This window comes from Vanacampus margaritifer, chromosome 16 (assembly GCF_051991255.1).
Source record: "Vanacampus margaritifer isolate UIUO_Vmar chromosome 16, RoL_Vmar_1.0, whole genome shotgun sequence".
Taxonomy (NCBI): domain Eukaryota; kingdom Metazoa; phylum Chordata; class Actinopteri; order Syngnathiformes; family Syngnathidae; genus Vanacampus; species Vanacampus margaritifer.
This window is the reverse complement of record NC_135447.1, coordinates 19,676,548-19,701,985: the sequence shown is the minus strand read 5'-3', so window position 1 is coordinate 19,701,985 and position 25,438 is coordinate 19,676,548. Positions and strand designations below refer to the sequence as shown.

Genomic DNA, 25,438 nt, shown 5'->3' with positions numbered 1-25,438 from the left:
CGCGCCAAATTGTATTTATAGGTAGACAAACTGTATCAACATGTTGCGTGTTTGTTGGATGGAGATTAAACTGTTTGCTGTTGCTGTAAATTTACCTGTACCTGTGCCTGTTGGATTTTTGTTTGCTTCCACTCATGGATCGTTCTAGAAAATTTTCACAAGTCCGGAATCATTTTGATCAGAGAAAGTATCCACACCTTTATCAACTGGCACTTAAATATTTATGCACGTCAGCTTCCTCTGTTCCCTGTGAACGAGTGTACTCTAAGGCAGGGGAACTGGTGTCCAAGAGGAGAAATCGCCTTGGAGCAATCACACTTAAAAAACTTTTGTTTTTCAATAAAAATGTATGACAGAATCTGTTTTTAGTGTGTTATTACATATGGTTTAAAACTTTTAACAAAATCCCATACAGAAGTTAAACATTTTAACTTTTATTATTTATTTCATTTTATTTTATTCTATTTATTATATTAATATTATTTTATTACATACAAATTTGCTATATTTTACAGGCCAACTCATATGAGCATCTAATAAACAACTTAACTCAGCAAGCAAATGGACCAACTGAAATTATACAAAGATGAGATCATATTTTAAGTAAAAGACTAGCAAGTGAATAAATAAAATTTATTAAATTTATTTTATAAATATAAATTCATAAGCTAATATTAAGGTTTACATCATGCACATTTTACCATCTTATTTTCATTTTGTTTATCTGCAATGATTTTAGATCTACAGCAGAGGTCACTATTGAGTGACCAACACAGTGTCAATACAGTTTGTGTAATGTGTCAATACACTCCTTGAGGCATCATCGTCCCATCACTAGAGCCTCTGCTTACAAAAAAGATCAAAGCTGCCTATCTCAACTTTGCCAGCGAGTACTGTACCTGGACAACACTGAAGTCCCTTCTGTGGACTAACAACTAAAACAGCCATGTTTGGTGAAAAGTTAACACTGCATACCAGCAAAAGAACCTTCACCCTAGAGCAGAGGTGGGCAATCTCGGTCCTCGAGGGCCTGCAGGTTTTGGAGGTTTCTCACATCCAACACAAGCTGATTCCAATCAACAGGATCGTTATCAGGCTTGTGCAGAGCTTGCTGATGAGCTGATCATATATCAGCTGTGTTGGAGAAGGGCAACATGCAAAACCTGCAGGACTCCAGCCCTCGATGCCCACCTCTGCCCTAGAGTGAAGCATGGGGGTGAGAATGTTAAATTCTGGGCTGGCTTTTCATCCTCAGGACCTGGACAACTCCACATAATCCAAAATCATGAATTCAGAGGACTATTGTGAAATCCTGGAACATAACCTGAAACTGTTCTTTGTGAAGTTACATCCTGGTCGACAATGGATCATGCAACATGACAATAATCCAAAGCATTCCAGCAATACAACCAAGGAATGTCTGAAGAACAAGATTCATGCTCTGGATGTTCCCAGTCAAAATCCTGACTTAAATTCTTTCAAAAATACTGAGGCGGGACCTGAAGTGGGCAGTTTATGCTAGAGGCCCATCCAACCTCTCTCAACTGGCTGCATTTTGCAAGGAAGAGTGGCAAAAATTCCCCCAAAATAGATGTGAAAGAAAGTGTGGATGAAGTTCTCATTGCAAAAGGAGGAGCAATGTCCGATTAAGGGAGAGGTTCACATACTTTTGCACCCATGAAATCTTTTTTTGCTTAAATCAATAACTTTTGTTCAAGAATGAATGACAATGTTATCATAATTTTTGTTCAAGTCCATTATTTTCAATGTCAGCATTGTAGATTTGGGTATGACTAAACAGTTAACAAGTTTATTTTAACATTTTATACAAACTTTTGAGCGGCACTGTATATATATATACTGTTATGATTGGTGTCCTGTCTGACTTGTAAGGTTTTGTTTGCACCTGTACTCGTCATCCTGTTCTCTTGTGTCATCCAATCATCTCCCCCAGCCACTTGTGTCTTGTCCAGGTGTCTCTCGTTGTCTCGTCAGTTGGCTTATATTTAGTTCCCTGGTTTTGTTCAGTCTTTGTTGGCTCATTGTCGCTGTCACCACTGGTGTTTTGATGGTACTTTGATTTTTATTGTTTTTTGTTAAATAAATCGTTTTCAGTATAACATGCATCCCTGCATTTGGGTCCTCCACTCCGCAACCGTGACCAATACTAAGTGTTAAGTATTCTTCAAGCTGTTTTATGTGTGATGTTTAAATATCTTATTTTGAAATCTATGCCTTTAATTTGGAAGGTCGCTCCGTAGTTCTGTTTCTCCGTTTGTCATTCGGCTCATGCATTTATATTTAGCTTGTGCAAAACATTAACTTTTTTATTTCCGTCAAACAATCTATCTGAACATACTGTAAAAGTTATTTTAAACAGGCACTCACGTCTCACGGTGAAACTAATTTGACATTGGCAAAAGCATGCAATCTTGATTGGACTCGGGAGATTCTTCTTCTCCAGACTCTTAGTGAGGTGGATTATAACATTTTGTGGTAAATAGTGCCCCCTACTGTGCAGGAGGGGCATAACAATTAGTAGGCATCTGATTGATAAAATTGCTGTCAGGCTGCCGGTGCCGTGATATGTCAATTATTTGGCACCTGCAGTGTCCAATCACATTTGAGCAGGGACACGTGACACGTGACACCTCGGCCTCCTCTGTGGCTCCGCCAGTGTATATGTACATACTGGTACGGAGATCAAATTTGGGTGAAAGTGGCCGACAAATTAAAATGAATTTGACACTCCTGCTTTAGACACTGATTATTACTATTTTCATTACTTCCTACAGTATGCAAAACATTTTTTTTTTAAACCTTAACAAACAGAAAGTGACGGTTTCCACGTTAGAGGTTCCATTATTTCTGTTTCTACCATAAAACAGTGGTAGTTATACCTTGCACTGTGAGCTGTATGATCCCTCGGTCTTCGCCAAAGGAGTTGATGGCATGGCAGGAAAAAAAGCCCGAGTCCTCCCTCACTGTGGGCATAATCTGATGAAGACATCACAGTGACATTGTGGGTAATTCATACATTGGTGGTATTCACTTTGCCACCAATTGTCAATCAACTCACCATGATACACAAAAAAAGGTCTTGGTTACATTAATGTTTAACTTGAAAAGTAAACACCTACTTGCAGAGTGGAGATGACTTCATCTCCGACCTCCTTGACTGTAACCACATAGCGGCTGGTCTCGGGGTTGATGATACGCTCCTCCTTCTCCCAGCGTACCATGATGGGCTTTTCACCATGAGCCGTGCAGCTCATTTTCTTCTCTTCACCTTGTGTGGCCAGTGTGGTGTTGGGGTAAGATGTGATCATGGCAGGAACTAGTTTAAAATAAGAGGATGAAAAAAAACAAATATTTTTTACAAACTGCTAAATTGTGCTGTTACTACAGCATAGCTGTCACATGAATCGATGTGTTGATATGCTTAAATCTGAATTTGACTCCTAATTAAACAAGACAAAATGTGTATAAGGGAGCACCCACTTTATTACACCCCTGTCCCTGTGTGACCGGTGTCAGAATTCGGTCTGCTTTGTTGGCAGTAAGTTTCCAATGAAGGTTGGACTCCGCCAAGGTTGCCCTTTGTCGCTCGCCGATTCTGTTCATAACTTTAATGGACAGAATTTCTAGGCGCAGCCAAGGTGTTGAGGGGGTCTGGTTTGGTGGCCTCAACATTGCATCTCTGCTTTTTGCGGATGATGTGGTGCTGTTGACTTCTTCAAGCCGTGATCTCAAACTTTCAATGGAGCGGTTCACAGCTGAGTATGAAGCGATTGGGATGAAAATCAGCACCTCCAAATCCGAGACCATTAGCCTCAATCGGAAAAGGGTGGAGTGCCGTCTCCGGGTCGGGGATAAGATCCTGCCCCAAGTGGAGGAGTTCAAGTATCCTGGGGTCTTGTTCACGAGTGAGGGTAGGTTGGAGCGGGAGATCGACAGGTGGATCAGTGCAGCATCTGCAGTGATGCAGACTCTGTATCGGTCCGTTGCGGCGAAGAAGGAGCTAAATCGAAAGGCAAAGCTTTCGATATACCGGTCAATCTACGTTCGTACCCTCACCTATGGTCACTAGTTGTGGGTCATGACCGAAAGAACAAGATCCCGGATACAAGCGGCCGAAATGAGTTTCCTCCGCAGGGTGTCCAGGCTCTCCCTTAGAGATAGGGTGAGAAGCTCGGTCATCCGGGAAGGACTCAGAGTCGAGCCGCTGCTCCTCCGCATTGAGAGGAACCAGTTGTGTGTCTCGGGGCATCTGGTTTGGATGCCTACTGTAAGCCTCCTGGAGAAGTTTTCTCGCCATGTACCACTGGCGGGAGGCCCCAGTGACGACCCAGGACACGCTGGAGAGACTATGTCTCTCGGCTGGCCTAGGAACGTTTTGGGATCCCACCTGAGGAGCTAGTTGAAGTGGCTGAGGAGAGGTAAGTATAGGCCTCCCTGCTAAAGCTTGAAGTAAGATGAATACTTACTTCTCCCGTGTTCATGATGTTGATTATCAAAACATACAATGAGATCAGTGAATTCAGGCATTTCCTAAGGATTTTATTCACAAATTTGTGGACAGTGAGAATATGCAGCTACCGCGCCATTTCGGTTCTCAACTGTGACGCCCCTCCCTCTGCTCGTCCCTAATATTTTGTCCTTGCAAAAAACCCTCCCAGTTAGTCATATGGTACACAGAAAATCAGATAAGAGAGTTGAGTTGTTTTTCAGAAGAGACAGAGAGACTGGGGAGCCGTAGTATAAACAAAGGGGTCTAATTAACACATTCGCATGCCCCCAGGAATGTGAGAGAAAACCACCCCCCTGACAACATTTGAACCCACACACAGAACTATACTAAGTTTGTTTCTACCTTATTCCGTTCTTCAGTAATCAACAATAGAAAATGGTTACTTTCACCGAAATTCTCTCTTTTGAAACAAAAAACGGAGAAAGAGCTTTTTGTGAAACGATGTTATTTCATGCACTCTAGTGAATTGTACACTTCTTTTTGTCCATGAATGATGCCACAAACACCTAAATAGTGCTTTACTTCTGTAAAACGCTTTCACCAACAATGAAAAAGTGTTTTTTGATTGCAAAATACGTTTATTTCCATTCAACAGTGTAACAATTTGACAAAACAATTTCGCAAACTATTTACAAATGTGTGCAACTGTGGTACTACTTACAATTATGTGGATGTTTCAAATACAGTTTTTCCTTTTGTAACGCTCTCCTGCGTGCAAGGAGACGCCAGGACTCGCACAACAGTTTACTTTCACTTTCACATTGGTCCGTTTTGCGTGCAAACGTTACACTTTCTTGACGGCCTTTTTTTCCGGGGAATAAAAAGCAAGTAGCAGACTGTACACACTTCCTCCGATGAATATGCATTGGACTCGGGGCACTCTCCGTCGTCCGATCGAACGTCCGCCTGTGCGTGCTCGGTTGCGGTCCGCGTTACGACACCGTCATAGCCGCCGCGACAGCGGTTCCAATTTCGCCGTCAAGCTCGGATTCACCTTCATCATCATCGAGGATGATCACCGTCGTCATCAATGTACTATTTTAGCGTTGGTCGATGCCTTTCGTCTTGCAAGTGTAGAGCTGCTTGCAAACGCTCGCCATTGCCCGTTCCCTCCTCCATCTAGCTCCATCTAACGTCTTCTACTGCCGCGTCAATGCTTTCCAACCACTGAGTCACCATCATCTTCATCATCAATGATGATCATCGTCATCAACAATGTGCTTTTTTAGCGATGCTTTTGGTCTTTGAAAAAAACGGCTCTGGCGTTAGCTCCTCGCGACCGGCCGCCATTTTTCCTTTGTTTTCCATTCTGATCTCCTGCTCAACGCTCTAGCTCCGCCTCTACTGACGCCCACCCGATCTTGTCAAAAGAGAGTCATCGCTGCCCTCTAGGGGCCAAAAATAGTCATTAGGCTCAAAAAACCTGCTTAAAACTTTCAGGAGAGCTCCGCAAGCCTTCCCAGCACCCGTTTCAAAAAAAAAAAAAATGGGAGGACGTCTTTTAACGTCTTTGGCGCTCCTCCGTAGGTTTTTGCAGAACGTCATTTAACGTCTTTGGCAGTAAAAGAGTTAAGAGGTACAAGTTGACACAGCGTACGTACGCCGCTGTTACAAATTTGATACTAAGGGGTACAGATTGACGCAGAGGATTTACGCCGCTGTTAAGAAATCGTGAGATTCTTGAATACATTTGTTCAGCTGCACGACAACAGATTGATGCATGCGCAGATGAGGATATATTGCCAGAGTTTGGTAGGTAACGTTACGATGGATTTTGCACAATTGAATCAAATAATTGTGGCAAACAGGTTGAAGTAGGCGTTTTATTAAATTACGGAAAACACATGGCAGTCTCGTTCTGAAGGAATCTTAGAGAGTGTAAGTCCTTGCATTTCTGAGGCAATTGTTAACTAGATGTAGAGTTGGAAACAACATTTCACTGCGAAGGAGCCGAGAGACTGCTTCGTGATCGACTTAAAGCAGTATTTATTATTTTAAGAGGACAGAGATCATGATATTTCTTTTTTTTTATATCGCGAAAACGATATTTCATGTTTGTCTGATGTACAATTGTCTGACATCATTTATTATTATTATTATTTTGTACGGGGGGGGGGCGTAATGAGCTATATTGTCGACTAATTTAATTGTGGTACTACAAGTGAGACGTCACTGACTTAATACATATTTATATAACTTTAATATAATAATAACTCAGCAGGTTAATGTTTAATATAAGTTACGGGGGCGCTTTTGACCGCGACACCGAATAGTTTGACCTGATAGTACTTCCGCTGGGCGAGTTGAATGTGCTTCCGGGGTTTGTAATCGACCGTTGACCGTTAAACAATGACGTGAAATGTATTTATTATTGAATGACTGGAGTAGATTTATTGTGGAAAAGGTTGGTTCTCTCCGATAAGATCTGTGGTTTGCTTGATGCCTTTGATGACGGCAGTTTAAGCTGTACGTAAACGCCGATCGCTGGTTACAAAAGTGTTAGAGATATATGTATTTTTTTTATATAGAGGAAAAGCCCGGACGTAACTATAAGAAAAGTGTATTAAATGATGATTAATGCTGAAATGTTGACTTTGGGTGGTTCTGTAAAGATCGCTCGGATAGCTGTGATAATAACTAAGTAAATAGCGTTCTATTTTTTCTCACTTTGTAAATAAAAACAGCTGTAGACGACAAATTTACGTAATAAAATAAAAAAAAACGTTTAGTAAAGGCTGAACGGGATAAATTGATTGGGGCGGTAATATTCCAATGCCTACGTTAAACAATAAGAGGACACGTTACATAAAGTGTTGGCGTAACTGATTCTCCAAGACCCTCAATCACATCTCCCAAAGACTGATGTTGAAATGCTACACAGCGCACTTGCGTCATATCTAAATTATGTTTATACAAATCGAACGAATAACAGCACATCACATTGACTGGTACAGTGTCAAAATATTGCAACACTTCCATGTGCACCTCACGATCATTAGACATACACAACTGTAAGACTGAATGTATTGCTGTGATGTTAGAATATAAATTAATGTGCTTTCATTAGGTTGACAAGTTGAGGTAGAGAGCTGTTAGGGTACAGATGCTAGAGGCAAGTGACAGCCGTATTTTCATTTTTTATAATTAGGTCTGCTTTTATAGTTTAATGAGAAGAAATATATGTTTGTTTATTTTTTTTTGATTGTTTTTTACATGAAATATTTTTGTTATAGTTAATTGTTTCTCCCTCATAATTTTCCTCATACGCGAGAACATTATTTAACCTTGAGTTTCTTTCCAGAATCTGGTGTCAGCCATTTTGAGGGGCATTCCCGAGACTTAAGTACAGTCCTTGGAAGGAACTTCCCCATTCCCCGTCCTGGGGGTGAAGTTATGTGTTACTTGTGTGTTAAAGGGGGCATTTGATTTTAATGTGCAGGGAATTGTGAAATGTTGGTATGACCTTGATAATGGAAAAGGTGGATTGCGTAATGTTGAAGTAGAAGGAAAGAGTAGGTTTCAATGAAAAAAGGGTGAAGTTTGTAGATAACAGGAGTTCTGATTATTTCTGAAAATGGAGAACAGATAAGATAGGATGTATATGAATGGCGTTTGCAGAAGGTGGAAAGAGTAGGTTTTAATGAAAAAAGGGTGCATATTTTGAAAATGGAGGAGACTTCCTCCCTTTATCGGTCACAATAAAAAAAAAAAAAGCCTTTCCCCATGCTTGTAAATAGAAAAATAATTTTCATTTATTTATTTATTTTTTTCCTGTATCTGATGACTTATTCGTAGGTGTGAAAATGATTTAACCTAGGGTTAGGGTTAACCCTAACCCTAACCCTGTTTTGTCTCTGAGTCCCATTTCAGAATTTGAAGTCGGCCATTTTGCGTGCAAGTCCCTGAGACTGGACAGAACTTCCCATGAGGGCGCCAACTGGGAGTTGTCACATTTTTAACATGTGAGGTGATATGTAGTCAAAAATAATCTCTGAATTGATGTTTAACCAAAAGCTGACAAGGAGGCTCTTGTGGAATATTCATTGAAAACTGGACACTTGCCAACTGACTCTGTACTATATTCGTAAGTTTTTAGAGCAAGCTGTCCCATCTCATCTTAAATATTATTTACGAAGGTAAGCAAAACATATCAAATTAAATACTGTAAAACATAACAATACTGAATTATAATTAGCAATTATTTAATTGCAAACTTTCAGAATTTTTTTATTATCATTATTTTTTTTTTTAATAATTAAAAAAACAAAAGAGGATTTTGTTCTTCAGGCTTTCTACTGATATGTCATCACCTAATGATGTTGGGGCAGATTTTATTATGTTTCAATCAGTGCCGTTCATTGAACGAGATCACTGTTTCAACTGTGGCCGTTCTGGACACTGGGCCAATACCTGCCAAAGCACTCACGTGGCATCTGGAGCAGAGGCCGCCGACAACAAAGAGGGCGCGGCTACTACCAACAAAATAAGCGTGGCTACTACCAGCAGAGGGGACGTGGCTCACGTACGCTGTCATCACAACAACAACAATATCTGCCCTTTTCCCCTATTCAGCAGTTCCTGCCACCGCCTGCTGGGCAGCAGCGGTTCCTGCCGCCGCCTGCTGGGCAGCAGCGGTTCCTGCCGCCGCCTGCTGGGCAGCAGCGGTTCCTGCCGCCGCCTGCTGGGCAGCAGCGGTTCCTGGCGCCACCTGGTGGACAGTTTCCGCAATGACTGGACCCTGAACTCACATGCAAAGGTCTTAAAGGAGAACAAACTACTCCAATACACACGCAGTGCTCCGCACAGACTTTCTTGCATGCCCCAAACTGTCCTGTGAATCCTATGGGAAAGGATCCTCTCATAAAAACTGCTCCACTGCGCTGGTGACTCCGCCCCCACCCAGAATGTTTCTGATGCGGTATCTGACTGTGTACACTGCACTCTATTTTTGACAGGTATAGGTGATAACATATACAGTAAAGCATTCCGTACACAGAAGCAACTGATTGACAACACTCTATACACACAGATTTATTATATTCTAAAACTCTTGATGCCTACTTGATTTAATCTGATTTGTTTGTCTCCATGTCTGTTTTAGAACAATCAGCTTTTGGACCGACCTCAACAAGGGGAGACTAGCAAGCTTGATGGTGACATGTTAAAACTACAAAACTAAACTAAACTGCTGCACTGTGGTCTATTGACCCAACTGATGTGGGCCTGTCTAAAGTGGCTCTAATAACTTTTTAAAATTAATACCCCACTCCGTTTGGGTGCCGCAATACTAATGATAAATGAAGGGCGACTTCATATCTTAATAATAATTAATGGTTGGCTGAAAACGGGGGTTCTTTGCAAATTTATGGACCTAAGCTACAATATTTCTATTTTTATAGTAGAAAAGAAAATACTGGTAAATTTTGTGTGGTTTCGGAAATTGAAAACAGCTTATGTGAATAAGGATAGGATAAAATTTATTTCAATCTTAATTATTATATTTTCCGTTATTTGAGGCTTGTTGAATTTGGTCTTCTAATATTTTGCCCATTTCTCTTTTGTAATTTTAACTGAGTTGGGACTCATTGATATGAAACACTTATGGCAAATTTGCTGGTTAAATTTTAAAAATTTTGCCCCTCTTTTTAAAGCAACCATTTGTTTACTGCTGCAGATTTTTATATACTGGTCTGAAAAATGATCTGAGTCTATCTTTTTTCAGATGGGGGAATTACTGGTCTGTCTGTGTGTATCGTCGCGAAGGAAGATATGCACATTAACAGTCCATGTTGAATTAAATAAATATAGAACTATAAGTTAGTCTCAATGTGATAATTATATAGTCCGTGAGAATGAATGAATTCACAGGAGGACAATTGATGATTGGTGATCGGACTTTGACCATGGAGGAGAGTAAGTTTTGGCAAAGACGACATTCATGGAGGAAATAAGGTGAATATGTTCTATTTCCGAAACAATTCAAGGATCTCTCCCCGGGGTGCTCACGGTTCCGGCCGGACGTGAGCAGCTCTGGGGGGTCAGATGTTATTTTTATGGGTTTTACTTGCTGCTGATAGTTGCATTTATTTTATGGCTGGAAGCACATTCATACCATATCTATAACAGTAAATATCATGGTAAAACATTTGATTAATCATTATATACCATCATATGGGTTTCCTAGGAAAATTTGATCAGACACTAGAATCCATTTATAAGCTGTAGACAAAATTGGCCTCATCAGATTTGAATTGGCTATAAGATTTTCATTGTTGCATTAATAAATGTGCTTGGGTCATTAAACTCAGCCAAAGGCTGGATTCTGATTGAATGTCACAAAAAACTGAATTTTTCCCCAGGACGGACCTACAGAACTTACTTACAGAACTCCAAACTAACAAAAACTACCAGATGCTCTTTCAAAAAGAAGGAATTGTGAATATGTATGTTTATAAGTGACTAAATGAAAATGTCCTGCACCCAGATGGGGTGACGGAGAGGTCAATCTGGTCCAGTTCACTGGGAACACATCTTGCCTATCAGACCCGCTGGGTCCGCCTCCTGCTCAACCCCCACCAGCAGGAAACCACCTGACGACTCAACTGGAAAACCATGCCTGCTTCCAGTGTCCACCTGACGAGCTGCTCTCGCTGAGGACATCACTCAATGGAGATTGAGTCTCGCTGAGGACATCACTCAATGGAGATTGAGTCTCGCTGAGGACATCACTCAATGGAGATTGAGTCTCGCTGAGGACATCACTCAATGGAGATTGAGTCTCGCTGAGGACATCACTCAATGGAGATTGAGTATCGCTGAGGACATCACTCAATGGAGATTGGAGGCACGTGTCCTTTTCCGGGCAACATTCCACAAAGGTTGAGTCACACCTTGGGAAGACAAATCCCGGTGATCAATCCTTGCATCTCTGGCAGTTGACGAGGGTTCTAAAAGAAGCTGAAGGACCCTCTTCAAAAACAAAAAACAAACGCAAGAACAAAAACGGAACTGACAAACGTCCTTCTCATTCAACAAAGAACTTCATCACTCAAAGCGACAACACGTCTTCAGTTACGTCTTCAGTTACGTCTTCAGTTGCGTCTTCATTTGCGGTTACATCATGACACTCTTTCTCATATTGACTGTCATGCCAATCTGGTATTTCTGGGATCCCCTCGCCACACCTTTGAACATAACTACAACACAATCATGTTCATATATGATCACTGAAAAATCTTTTAATGAATCACATTGTTTTTGACATATGACTGACCTCCTCTCCTGCTAAAAGAATGTTTTCATTTGCTCTTATTTTAATGTTGCAACGATGAAGATCCCGCTGGAATCTTTTGGTAAAAATGTTTAGTTTTTGGGCTTTTTCAAGCCCAACAGGACGAATGTTAACATTTTTAATTCTTTATTTTATATTTTTAACCATTTTGAATTTAGTTATAGATGTGTAGAGTAGGTGAAATAATGTTAAACTCAATAAAACTCGACCTTAACCTATCTGTTATCTTGTTTTCGTCTAAATTCCTTTTCCCTTGTCCTTCTTGAGGAAGTGCAAACTGGCATATTGAGATTCTGTTTTGGAAAGAAAGTTTAAGATGGCACACTGAGAGCATGTTTTGTCTAAAATATGAAGAAAGTGCAAGCAGGCATATTGAGATTCTGTTTTGTTCTCACGTGAAAGATAAACATAGCATATTTTGAGAATGTAATCTGTTTTTCGTGTTCGATGGGAGGAGAAGAGGCGTTTTTCTGTACAAACTCGGATTGTAATAAAGGGCTGTGTCTCCTGGGGGGAGGGACACACATTCTTGGATGACACTGCTGAGGTGGTATTCAATTGTGTGACCAGAGATCTCTGTAATAAATTCTCCTTGCAAGGACCCGTTTCACAGGAATCTCATCTTTGATTTATTTGGACACGCAAAAGATTACAAAACTTAAATATAATCCTTCAATGGACGATGGTTAGCCACAATGAAACGTTAACATCAGGCACCATACACTCTTAGAACTAAAGGTTCTTCATGAATGGCAGAGGCCCTACCCAAAACTATGGGCTTCTGAGGAACCTGTTTTTAAAAATAATGTAACAAATACTGCCAGTCAAAAATCCTCAATCCTCATCCTCAAAAAAATTTTTATTCTCTTTTCCTCAAATATTTCACTCTTGGAAATATGCACGAGGTCAACCTGGAGGTTGGGGTGAGAGATAGCAACTCTCCTCCTTTTTCAGCCTCCCCAGACTAGGCCAAAAGGGCCTTCCACCCTTTTCAAGTCAACCATCGCCCATGTCATCAGGATGTTAATGTTTACAGTTCACCCGCCAGAACCACTAGTTTATGGTACTAAAGTGTCTTATCGGGGGCTCCATCCTCTCCCCTGTTGAGTTGGGAGATTAACACAACAGATAAACCCCACACCAGATGTTCAGTTGAACCCAGGTGGTCACATTTCAGCGTTCTTGAAAGTTACATGTGACCACAGCGCCTTCAAGTGGGGACAATTAAAACTGCTCTTACTTGGAACACCTATGACCCACAAAGCAATCTTACACATTTCATCTAAAAAAAAATTAATCACATACAAGTGAATGTATGCACAACTGAATGTTTTACACCATGCATGTTTTGTTTGTGTTTGGAAAAGAATGTCATATGTATTTCAACCTCAAGAGAGTTTTTAGTTACTCTGCAAAGAACGAAATTACCTCGTGCCGCAGGATTAGTCGATATGTGTAACGATAACATGTTTTGCTCGGAAGAACTTGGCTTGCCAGCCTAACCAAATTTTAATTATTAGTTATTTCTTTAAATAATTTGGAATTTAAAAAGTCTTGGAGTTGAGTCGAGTCAAAGGAGGGGCGGTTCTCCTTTCCTGAACACGCCCCACAACTTTAAAAAAGCGGGTGCGGGCTATTGCTCACTCTCTCTTCTTCTGCCGCTGTTCCTGTTATCTTCCACCCTTTTTTTCCTGTCCGTCTGGCCCAGAACAGACAAAAGGACTTCCCACGCGGCACTTTAGGTCCAAGAAACAACCAAGTGTCTTGAACTTGGCGATCGTGCTTGAAGGCACAGTGTAAAGAAGCCGGCACGCGTCCGCATGGTCAGACGGCTACATCCTTTTTGTTTGTTGTTTTCATATTTTCTTTTTTTTTTGGTGTGCTTGCCCCACCCACCGCACCTGCTCTCCGAGTCCCATCGTGGCGAGAGTGGGTTCAACGGTTGATCTCCCTCGGGACACAGACACGCAGCGAATCTTGGCTTCAGGTGATTGGCCAGCTGAGATGCGGATCTCCCCGCGCGCCGAGAGGACAAATCCGGCTGAAGTCCCGAAACGCACCTGAGTCGAGCTGTGTCGCGCGCGTCCGACGGCTGAACAATTTTTCGTAATTTTTGTTTTTGCCTTGTTTTTTTTGGAGCAGTTTTTCCTTTTCTTCTTTCTTTAACCGACCTTCCCTCCGGACCAACCTCACTCCAGTAAGTTGCACGTCTCATGACCAATTTGACATATCGCTGGTGCAACTTCCATTTCAAACATCTCACAGTTTGGCAAATCAAACCTTTCCTTTCTACCTCGTTAAATTGTTCCTTTCTTATTTCTATTAGTTTACTTTTATTTTTATTTTCTTCACCGTATGATAGTTAGGTAGACAGTATTGTGATTCTGTATGTGTGACCGTAGTGAATAAATGCATGTTTTTCTTAAAAATCTAGAATTAGAATTTTTTTAATACTAACAGTTTTTTGGGGGGATAGAGCAATACACATAAAACCATTTTCAATGTAATGTTGATTAGCTGAATAAGCAATTTTTCTTAGAGCAAGAATTAAATGTAACAAGAGGTGTTGGCATGTTTTATGCATGTGAGGCGCCTAAAAGGTACAATGAACTCTCCGAAGACATCACACCAAATACACGTTGCAGATGATATTTCCCAGAAAGCACAGCAGCTCTATGACGCACGCACACGCGCGCACACACACACACGCACGCACGCACGCACGCACGCACGCACGCACACACACACACACACACACACACACACACGCACACACACACACACACAAAGTGTGACTCCAGTGATGTGATGAGAAGTGTCAGGCAAGAGGTTGCAAACATTTAAGCCTCATCTCTTATTTACTCTACAGCCATTTGGGGCTCGTCTACAGAAAAAAGCGTTGATTTATTTTGCATGACATGAGTATAAATTTTTTGTGAGGCACATAAGAAAAAAGAGAGAGGAAAATATAACAGCTAAGATTCTATGTAAACGTTATCATTTTAGAGCACAGATACTCTCATTTTGCCTTGTAAGTGGAAGCACTTGGTGATGTTGTTGACACTCCTGGCAGTCTGGAACACTCCGTGAAGTGACAAACACCAACGATTAAAAAAGCTTAGCTGTGTAGTGGAAATAAGACCCCTGAACTGTAAATATCAAATGGTGTCAGCGTCTAGGATGTAGCGGAGAAATCTATTAAATCTGCATGATATTTTATAATCTGTTTAAATAGTAGGCCAAAAAATACTGCATACTATATACCTGAGATCACCAAACTTTTTGAAACAGAGCTGCTACATGGTTGCTAATTAATGTGATGGGCTACCAGTTACATATGCACTCCTGAAATAACAATTTACTCAAATTACCTTTAATTCAGTTATTATCAGAGGTGGCAAATCCAGGTCCAGAAGGTAAAAACCCGGTCACAGTTTGGCTTTAGCCCCAGGTGCTAGCGAGCTAGCTCCCTAGCTAGCTCCCATGGTACTTGTTTACCTGCTAGAGAGCTAGCTAGCTAGCATCAATGGTTAAAGCCAAACTGTAGCAGGGTTTTTACTTTCTGGACCTGGATTTGCCACCTCTGGTTATTATGAGTATATAATGATACTCATCTATGTGAAGACACTGATGATTTCCCATAGTAATGATTTAACAAAGTAGGAAAAAGATAAATGTCAGTATGAAATACAGTATTTTATACCTATAAATGTCTACAAATGTTTGCATTTTCAAATACAGTTCTACAACATTATTAGGAAACTTTTTTTTAGAACAGGCCCCCGGGCTACTCATATGGTCCTTGGTGACCCCTGCTATATACTCTATATGCAATACATTCTGACATAATGAGTTGACTTTCTGGTTCACAGTCTTGTCACCTCCCGTCTTGATTACTGTAATTTTCTCCTTTTCGGCCTCCCTCACAAATATCTCCATAAACTCCAGTTGGTCCAGAATTTAGCTGCCCGCATCATAACTCAAACTCCCTCCACCCAACACATCATCCCTGTCCTCCACCAGATCCACTGGTCCAGTTTTGCATCCAATTCAAATCCCTCTGTTAGCATTCAAGGCCATCCATCACCTCGTTCCCCCGTACCTATCCAATCTTCTGCAAGTACACACTCCTTCCTGCACCCTTAGGTCATCTTCCTCCATTTACCTGTCTCTCCGCCCCACTCTTCTCACCACCATGGGGAGCAGAGCATTCAGCCGCTGTGCTCCCCGCCTATGGAACTCACCGCCACAACTCAGAAACGTAAACTCTTTCCCACAATTGAAATCACAACTCAAAACACACTTGTTTAAAACTGCCTACCCAACTTAATGCCGCTTTGCACTGCCTCCAGTCCACCTCGCACCCCCCCATCCTTTTTTCTTTAAACAGTGCTTTTAATTAAATCCTTTTTAAAATTGTACGGTGTCCTTGAGTGTCTAGAAAGGCACCCATAAATATAATGCATTATTTTTATTCTTATTATAAGATAATTAACCTGAATGTCCATTTGCATCTTAGTAGTATGAGACAGATCCACTAAAGGTTTGCGTAGCTTTTGCGCGGAGCTAGCCGGTATAAATGGAACAATCCAGAAGCGTATAATCCACTAAACACGCGCAAACGGGATAATACAGCACTAACTGCTCTGCCAAACAGATTGCGCTCCGGTGCGCCAGTGGTTTTTGCGCAAACGTACACAGTAAATTCTGAGTAAATTTGACTCCATTTAGAGTAGGACCAGGTTTACAATCATTTTCAAGTGACAGATGCACAACTGTATGCCCACGTTAACCTCTGAAAATGTAAAATGTATTTTAAGGACATTAAATGAATGAATAAATGACATGTCGTCATTATTTTTTTATTGTGTATTGTATGTTTTTATGGCCCTTGAGTCTGCTGAATAAAGTTGATTGATTGATTGATTAAAGCAAAAAGAAATGACAGACAGAAATTACTCCCCCCTCATCATTTATTGAGTAGTGTTGCATGTGTAATTGAACTATACTCATACTTCCCTCTCAGAAAAGGGGGAAAAGTATATTTACAATGTGTTTGTGTCTTGGTGACAAGCACCCTGCTTCTTCTCAGCAACCCAGAATGCAGTAATGATCCATTAAGCCTACAGGGGATTGTAGGACATAGTTGTTGAAAGGCTACTCTCATGAGACAAAAGCACCCCGCCCCACCTCCTTCTACTCTCTTCTCCCCCTCCTCCCAGGCTTCCTTTCACCTGGCCAGGTTACCATGCCAACCAGGATTGGACAGTCTCTCTCCTCTCCTCCCGCTCATGCATGCTCCTGCCTCTGCGCTTAGTGAAAAGAGCATTTTGAGTAGCCAACAGAACATGGACCTGACATAAACGTTCCCAGCATAATGATGATTACACAATCATGCCCTGAATGGTACAATGCAGGAATAATCCAAAATGTGAGATGTGATGAATTGTGATTAAATATTATGTGTAGCTGAATATACATAATTATATTAATAATAATAATATATCATCAGTATGCATGCATCTTCCTATGTAATACATATTGATTCATTTATGATTTTGAATAGTTTTCTATGTATTTTTTTATTTTTTACAATTATATTGTCTCATTGTTAATAGTTACTTAAATATTTTTGTAATCTAATACTGTATTGTAGTACAAAGTAATTGCCAGTACAATACAAAGCATGAAGATTAAGACCAGCCAAGACTGGGAAAGCCATTATTGTCAAGAAATTCAAAACAATATAATACTGAGAGCCAGCTGCTCATTTATATAGAGGTTGTTAACAGTTCCATTTAGAGTTCATGATGAATTATTTAAATTGGTACCCTCAATAGTCAACAACGTTGTTCTAACAAAAACTTGTATTATTTGTGAACGTGTAGACTTGTAGGACCCTATTTTCCTTCCAAGCGCAAGTCTAGCTATGTGCAAAAGATGGAGTTGTCTTTCATTTGGTATTTTCGTAGACTTTGCACAGGTAAAATTGGGCGTAAAAGGGCATTTGTGCCATTGTGCGCTGTTGTGGGATGAAACCTAGGCTTTTCCTGGTCAATTATAGCAACACCCCTCATTTGCAGTATTCCCGAGTACGCCGGGCTTGCAGAAACAGAAATAGAGTCGCTGGCGTCCATGCAGGACATTGGCAAGTAAACTTCAAGATCTCTCCTTGTGGATGATGTAGTCGGCCGCACGTGACAAATTATAATTCATTGTATTAATTGATTTCTAGACTGATTCATATGGATTGTCCCACATTGTTGTCATTTTTATGAATCAAAGAGATAGCAAACCACAAACGTCCGCCGAGCGCCAAATCTGTCTGCCTGCACCTCAATCTAATCCACCAAAATACACTCTTACAAGTAAAAGTGCTTGTTGGAACCATTTTAGGTTCTCCGACTTGTCCTCATAGGGCAGGGGTGGACACACTCAGTCCTCGAGGGCGGGAGTCCTGCAGGTTTTTGAATTTGTGGAAATACTAATATGTTTGATTGTCTGTTTATCATCATATTTTTGACAGTTATAAATGTATGAATTTAAAGCGTTGTGGCCGGATGTATCAAAGGATGTATCAAATATGACACAAGTCAAAAGTCATATGTGGAAGTTGATTTTCTAAAAAATAAAATAAAATAAAAAACTTTGTTCAAAAGGACCAATAAATACTATTTTTTACAAAGAATCTGAATTATATAATAATAATGATAGTAATAATAATAATATATTTCATGGTTCGGGCTATATAGGGCTTTAAGGACACTATTATCAGCTTGAAAAAGATTTCAGTTATAATGTCTTCATTAGTGTATATACTGAACAGGACTGTGTTACTAGCTGCCTCACAGGCCAATGTTGGCCACGGGGCACTCTGGCTCCACGTGGCTATGAGAGCCAGGCAAGAGATGACAAGTATAGCTCCACGCCCCGTTGTAAGTGGTTGCTGGGGATGCGCCAGCCAAGATGTGGGGTGGGTGGCGGTTTGGGGGGTGAAAGAGGAGCGCTCTGGCAATTGCACAGAGATGACTAGTTCACTGGGCGACTGCAATGTAGTGAAATAATTCCCTTAGCTGCACAATTGGCTTGGATATGGAGCACAAGAACAAATGTATGCCTGGAGACTGGGTGGGGAGCTGAGAGGGGGCTTGTGTTGGATGCAGATGAGTAAAGATGATGAAAGAGATACAAATCAGGGAGAGAGACTTCCTTATGCTTGTTTGAACAGTGCTGTTTAGTGACCAAAAGGCCATTTAGCACTTCTCATATACACCTCATTATGTTCTCTGGCCTCGTTTCCCGTGTCTCCAGACATTATGATGCCTAATTGGCTTGATTGATCTTAATTGGCAATGATAAACACTGAGTGGCTGTTGACTGACTCTGATAGCATCCACTGTGGATTGGTAATGATTGCCTGAATTGCATCTATTTTGGAGGTAAGGATGCTTGACGGTTAAGCACATGAAAATCGTTTGCTTCCACCTGCATTCAGTAATGGATTATTATGTACATAAAATGTTGTTTGATACTTGGGAGTACTCTACTGCATGTTAGTGCAGTTTTAAAGTCCATACAAGATGATGCATGGCATATTACAATGAGACATTAGCCTAGGAACAACCATTCATAACAATGAAAGTGCCAAGCTAGGGTACTACAATAGCTGCAATTCATTTACCAGGAGTAGAAAAGTGGAATCTATCTAAACCACTGCATCATGCTGCTGGCCCATTATTCTTTTGTAATTGCTTCTGTGTATCAGTATACCTTTACATTATGGCTTTGTATTCATATGCACAGTCCTTTGTGTCTGTAAGCTTTGTTTGCTCACCTGTGTTACACGACCTTCACCAGATTTATCTCAGTGAGTATCATTAAAAATATACAACACATTCTTTAGTTTGTTTACTCAAAAGCTACATTTGGACAACCAATGATACAAAGTGAAGATCATACCATCCGTCACGTGAGTACTTTAGCATGCGTCAGCTTGTGTGCCTCCCTAATTGGCCTCCTAAGCCTCTTAAGTAGCCACTCAAATGGTGTCCTGGATAAACAACATATAAACCATGTGTGCCGGCTATAACAGCACCAATATTGCAGACTGTTAAGCAAGCCTTACTGGCTCAACATTGCGTCTATTAAGAAACAGAAAGCTTTTTGGGGTTTATATGCCTTCTGCACAGTAACACACAACAGGTGAGGGGAGATTGAGATTACTATAGAGAGCAATGGACACCGGTAAGGGCAACACGCGCATCACAACAACTTGCTTCCATGAGAGCAGCACAGATTGCACCAGAGGGATTACGGACACACCTGCAGACCAAACACGCTAGAAAAGTGGACAGACTGAACATAGGACTGAGTTATGTTGTTTGAGCGCTGCCACATTTTTGCTTTAATGCAACCCAGGGGAGAAATGGTGCCCGAACGGTCTGGTACTGCGTACCGGTTAAAGATTTGGGACCAGAAGGATCCAGTATGGTGCTTCACTCCCGAAAATATGACGGTAACTATCAAAATCCCATGTTAAATAACCTGCCAGGCTGCCACACACGCATCTCCAAAAAGAAAACATTCTACTAACGTCAGATTTACATACACGAGTGACAACAAGTCACCAAAAGCGGGGGAAGTGTTTCAGGTGGTGCGACTGTATTGTAGTCAATGTACAGTGTTCCCTCGTTTTCCGCTGGGGTTAGGTTCCAAAAAATACCCGCAATAAATGAAATCTGCGAAGTAGTTAGCTTGATGTTTTACATTTATTATAAATGAGGGGGCGTTAGTGGGAGAGGGGGTTTCTAGGTGGTGCGGCACGGCGAAATCTGTACATTCGTTGTTCAATTCAAGTTGAACAATTAGAACTTTTTCGCGCTGAAATATGTGCCACATCGGCTTCGGGGATGAACTACGTCACACACAGCATCCTGTCTGTTGTAAACTGGAGCGCAGAAGTACTGCATAGCTCATGGCGGGTGCTGCGCACAGTTGCACTCGTCTCCAAATCTTGTACGCCGTAGATGGCAGGTCGTAATTGGTCGTGATTGGTCCGTTGGATGCCGTACTCAGGTTTGTTTAGTTTTTTTCCTCCCCTCTTCCATGAAGGCAACTGCGTTTGTAAGCTCTCGCCCGAGAGACCACGTTTGTGTGTGATTGTGTGTCTGACGAAAAAAACAACAACTGTGTTTGCAGCACAGAGGTGTTGTGTTTTGTCGAGTTACAGCAGACAGAAACAAATTGGCATTAAATAATTATATTGAATTAAATAATTAAATAAATGGTTATGAGCCAACTATCCCCCCTTTGTTTCTTGTTCCTGAAACAAAAAACAACTTCCTGAATTTGTCATAAAATGCAGAGAATCTCTACTTTGTGGCGCCCTAGCCAATAGCAGCTGTAGCGATAACCTGACTTGGAGTGAAAGTTTAGCAGAACCTGATTTGTATTGTGATGTGTATTGCGCACAAGTATGAAGGCAAACGCACGAGCGGGGCGCCCCGTAACGTCTCCACCGTAGCCTGATGCATAAGTATAATGAGGCCTTTAGTTGTGCTTACACCGTTTACACTGCCCTATAGTACATGACTAGCCCCATTTATTTTTTGCATATTTGTAATATGCAGCACAAACATAGTAAGTACCCCAATAATATTAACATTTTGAGTGAGTTAATTTTTATGGTCTTTTTTTTTAAGTGAGAGAGCACTGGAAAACAAAAGATTTGCATTGGAAACAAAAGGTAGTATGTGGTTTTACGTAATACATTTTATATTTTGGAATTAATTATGAGCAAATATTTTGCACATTATTTGTCCATCTGTTTAGAAAGTTTTAGAAATATTTGAATATTGAGCAATTAAAGTTCTTGTCCCGCCTGCTTCATTTGCATGCAGTCCACTAGTGAACGTCTATAGTTGCATTTTGCATGTTGACGTGCATTTTGCATGTTGACGTGTAAGGGCCGAATGTCCACTGGTATCATCAGTTGCGTTTTTTCTTACATTAGTGGTTCACTTGTAAGGTTTAAAATCGATTACTAGTTAACTAGGAAGGCATAGAATGTCCACTAGTTACACTAGTTGGGATCTTCCCAACCTTACTAGGTGACTAGTAAGGTACAAAGTTTTATCTCGTGAACTAGTAAATACAAATATACCCACTTGTGGCACTAGTTGGGCTCGTTCTGACCTCACTTGTTAACTAGTGAATCACTTGGTTTCTCTCTTGCAAGCTAGTTACATCCAGACTGAGTCACTAGTTAACTAGTGACACTGATGTTTATTTAACTAGTTAACTAGTATTTTCTTTCACAAGTCAGACCAATAACTAAATTTGTACAAGATTTGACAGAACAACACTTGTTAACGAGCTCCAATTCCTCAGGACAAATTGTAAACTAGTGTAAAACAGATAATTAAAGGGGGTGGGATAATGACAAAATCTGAATCTTGATTGGTGTATTTTAACTGCAGAGCCAATAGGAATCCTGGATGCACGTCTGCCCCACCTCCTCAGTATTTTTTTGGGGTGTAACTAGTTGACTAGTGAGCATGTTGGCATCCACTAGTTCTACTAGTGAACGTTTTGTACCTCACTAATGTCTCACTAGTGTAACTAGTGGATATTTGGGGCATCCCTAGTTAACTAGTAAAACATTTGCGTGTCACTAGTTCAACATGTAGACTTCAAGAGCCGTTCACTAGTTAACTTATCAGTGTTTTGTCTTTCACTAGTTAACTAGTCGGTGTTTCAGCTCTCACAACCTAACTAGTGCAAGGAAATCATATGACACATGTCACTAGTGAGAAGAATTCACGTTTGACTAATTAACACGTTGCTGAAAACGAGTGACTAGTCAGAGTTTCTGTGCAACTAGTATAACAAAGTGCATAGCCAGTGTAAATATTGTCCAACTAGTGCTGACAAAGACTGAAATAGTGAGAAACACTACTGTCTGATATCAAGGATATGGAAAAAGGGCTTGCCATAGAAGCGCAAGTACTGGGACGCGGCCCACACATCGCAAACCGGAACCGGAAACAAAGCCGATGTGTGAAAACACGGAGGTCGGAATTTTCGCCTCCTCCGTGGCGTATACCCCATAGCAATAGTAAAATAATCATTTGTACATTTAAATACATAACATTTAACAACATAACATTTAACATACGTAATGCATTCCACTTAAGCCTCACGTAAACTCAACTCAATAACTCCTCCACCATCTATGTACAGTTAATCATATTTATTTTGTTTTTATTGCAGTGTACTGTGTAAAAATGTAATGTACTGTGAGGAAAAGTGGTTCAGATAATGGAGGGATGGATGATTTAATTAAATATATGTTTTTTTAATTTAATTTATGTATTGTATAGAAAGTATACATAAGATAAATATTTTTTTTTGGTTTGTTTTACATATTTTTATTATTTTATTAAAAAAATAATTTGATAATATTTAATTTTAAATGTGATTCAATATACAAACAAATTTGACTTACAAACAACCTCTCGGAACCCATTATGTTCGTAAGTTGAGGACTACCTGTATATTTATACATGGCCCTAATATGCCGTCGTAGGTTTTGGCCTGACATATTTAAGGGTTAATAATGTCAGGACAATCTTGACATTTACAATGTAGACCAATTCGAAATATAATCATTAAATGCCCTGTGGGTCTTTCTCTTTGCGCTTGAATGTGCTGCGATCATATATTTTTGTTGTAGTTTATTGAGTTTAACGTACTGGTAGTGTTTTGAAGCTCACTTTGTCAACAGCACAGAATGCAACTGTAAGACTTTTGTTCTTGTAAAAATGGCCTCTTACTAGCCGTGGGTGGCCGTGGTATCTGAGTTGGTGATCAACAAATGAGATGGATTCAGAATCCTTCACCACAAGGCTGTTCCTCTGGTATGACCACATCTGCCTTCTTTTAGGCTCCATCGCTGTTATGGTGTGTGCTCATATTGGCAGCGACGATCCAATTTCTGACACCAAATGTAAGATATTTGTTGTAAAAAAGGCTTCTTACTAGCCGTGGATAGCCGAAGCATCTGAGTTGGTGATCAATAGTGATGGGTCTCTCATAGGCTGCTGATTACATCAGGCAGTTGCAACACAAAGGACACAGTCACAAATATGTCATAATACAAAAACGCCTGCGCTCCTGGTTGGTGGACTGTTTTCACGCTCGCTTCTGTTTAGCTGCTGTCCTCGCCTTCCTTGTGCGCCAGTTTTGAACGTGCTGTTTACAAACAGCAACAGAAATCCGTCTGACTTATTTTTTTCATCTCATGTCGCCAGAGTAGCAAGGTTGGAAGAGTTAATAGAAATATTTGGGGGAAATTAGGGGACACTCCTCGACCTATTCATTTCATTGAGAGGTCTACCGAAGATGACATCGCGCATGAACCGTCTGCAGGGCTGAATTTCTACAATCGCAACACATGTCAACTTTATGCTTCATGTTTCAATTTAATCAAATTAAAGACAAATGAAAATTTAACACTGTTACTTAAACAGCTTTGTATATATTCACAGACGTAGTCTCCCTTCCAAGCAATCTCTCCCGCCCACGCAGAGCACAAATCAGGCTTTTGATGACGTATGAATCGGATGCGTGCGGATGAGCATTCACAGTGCAGATGCATCGCATACATATCCGATTTATATCCACATACGAAAGAGGCCCTGGTCGGGTGCATGAAAAATCTGATACTTGTGAAAAAATCGGAATTGAGCTGCAGTGTGAACGCAGCCAAAGTGGATATCTTATTTCAAACTTGTTTTACAACAAACTGAAAAGTAGGAGCTCCTTCCATTGTATCCCATTAGTTTTTAATGAAAATATGTTAGCCGGCCTACCCATAATGTACTGCGCCGCCGAGATGTGCACTTCGCTTATTATCAGGCAGGAATGCCGAAAGTTTCGTTTTATTATACTTTATGCACAAGTGTGAACATTAATTCTTATTTTTGTCTAAATGTTGTTATAAATAATTTGATGCACTTTCATTTGCAACGGCACTACAGTGTATGTAGCGACATATTTTTGTGTTTACAGGTTTCATGAAGACAATTAAATGCGCTGCAATTGAACTCGAGGGTCTTCAGTGGGGAATAATCTCTGAAAAAAACCTGCAGAAAGTAATTACACATCCCCACCATCTTTTCTCAGATAATGTTTATATCATATACAAACTTGCTCCAAAAATACAAAATAAAAACGATTTTTTTTTTATACATCATATGCAAATTAAAAATATAATTAAATAACAATTGGGGGTACGCTCCAACTGCCTGCTAAAGATATTACAGAGCTTTCTCCAACAACAACAAAAAAACTCTCAAAAATACATGTTACTTTTGTACACAGAAAAAATGGATTTACCCATCTCAAAGTGGGAGACAGACCTGTCTATAGCGCCGGAATCTGACTTCTGGATTCAAGTTTGTGAAAACGCATTTAAAATGACAAAACATACAATTTTACAAGTTATCCAACATAAAACGATTCATAGAACACATTATTACTCAATACAGGATGAAGAAAATGGGACTCTCAGACTCCAACATTTGTCTCAAGTGTTCAAAAAACACTGCCGACAC

The 25,438-nt window shown here is 40.4% G+C and overlaps 1 protein-coding gene across 4 annotated transcripts in view; it reads right to left on the bottom strand.

Moving 5' to 3' along the window:
* The window catches only part of dscama (Down syndrome cell adhesion molecule a), a 191,747-nt gene that overhangs the window by 46,032 nt on the left and 120,277 nt on the right, over window positions 1-25,438 (bottom strand). For all 4 annotated transcript variants that reach the window (XM_077545954.1, XM_077545951.1, XM_077545952.1 and 1 more), the window contains 2 exons: window positions 3,141-3,337; window positions 2,901-2,997 (listed from right to left, as the gene is read on the bottom strand). In XM_077545954.1, the coding sequence (XP_077402080.1) occupies window positions 2,901-2,997; window positions 3,141-3,337 (294 nt within the window). The remainder of the gene's footprint in view (window positions 1-2,900; window positions 2,998-3,140; window positions 3,338-25,438) is intronic.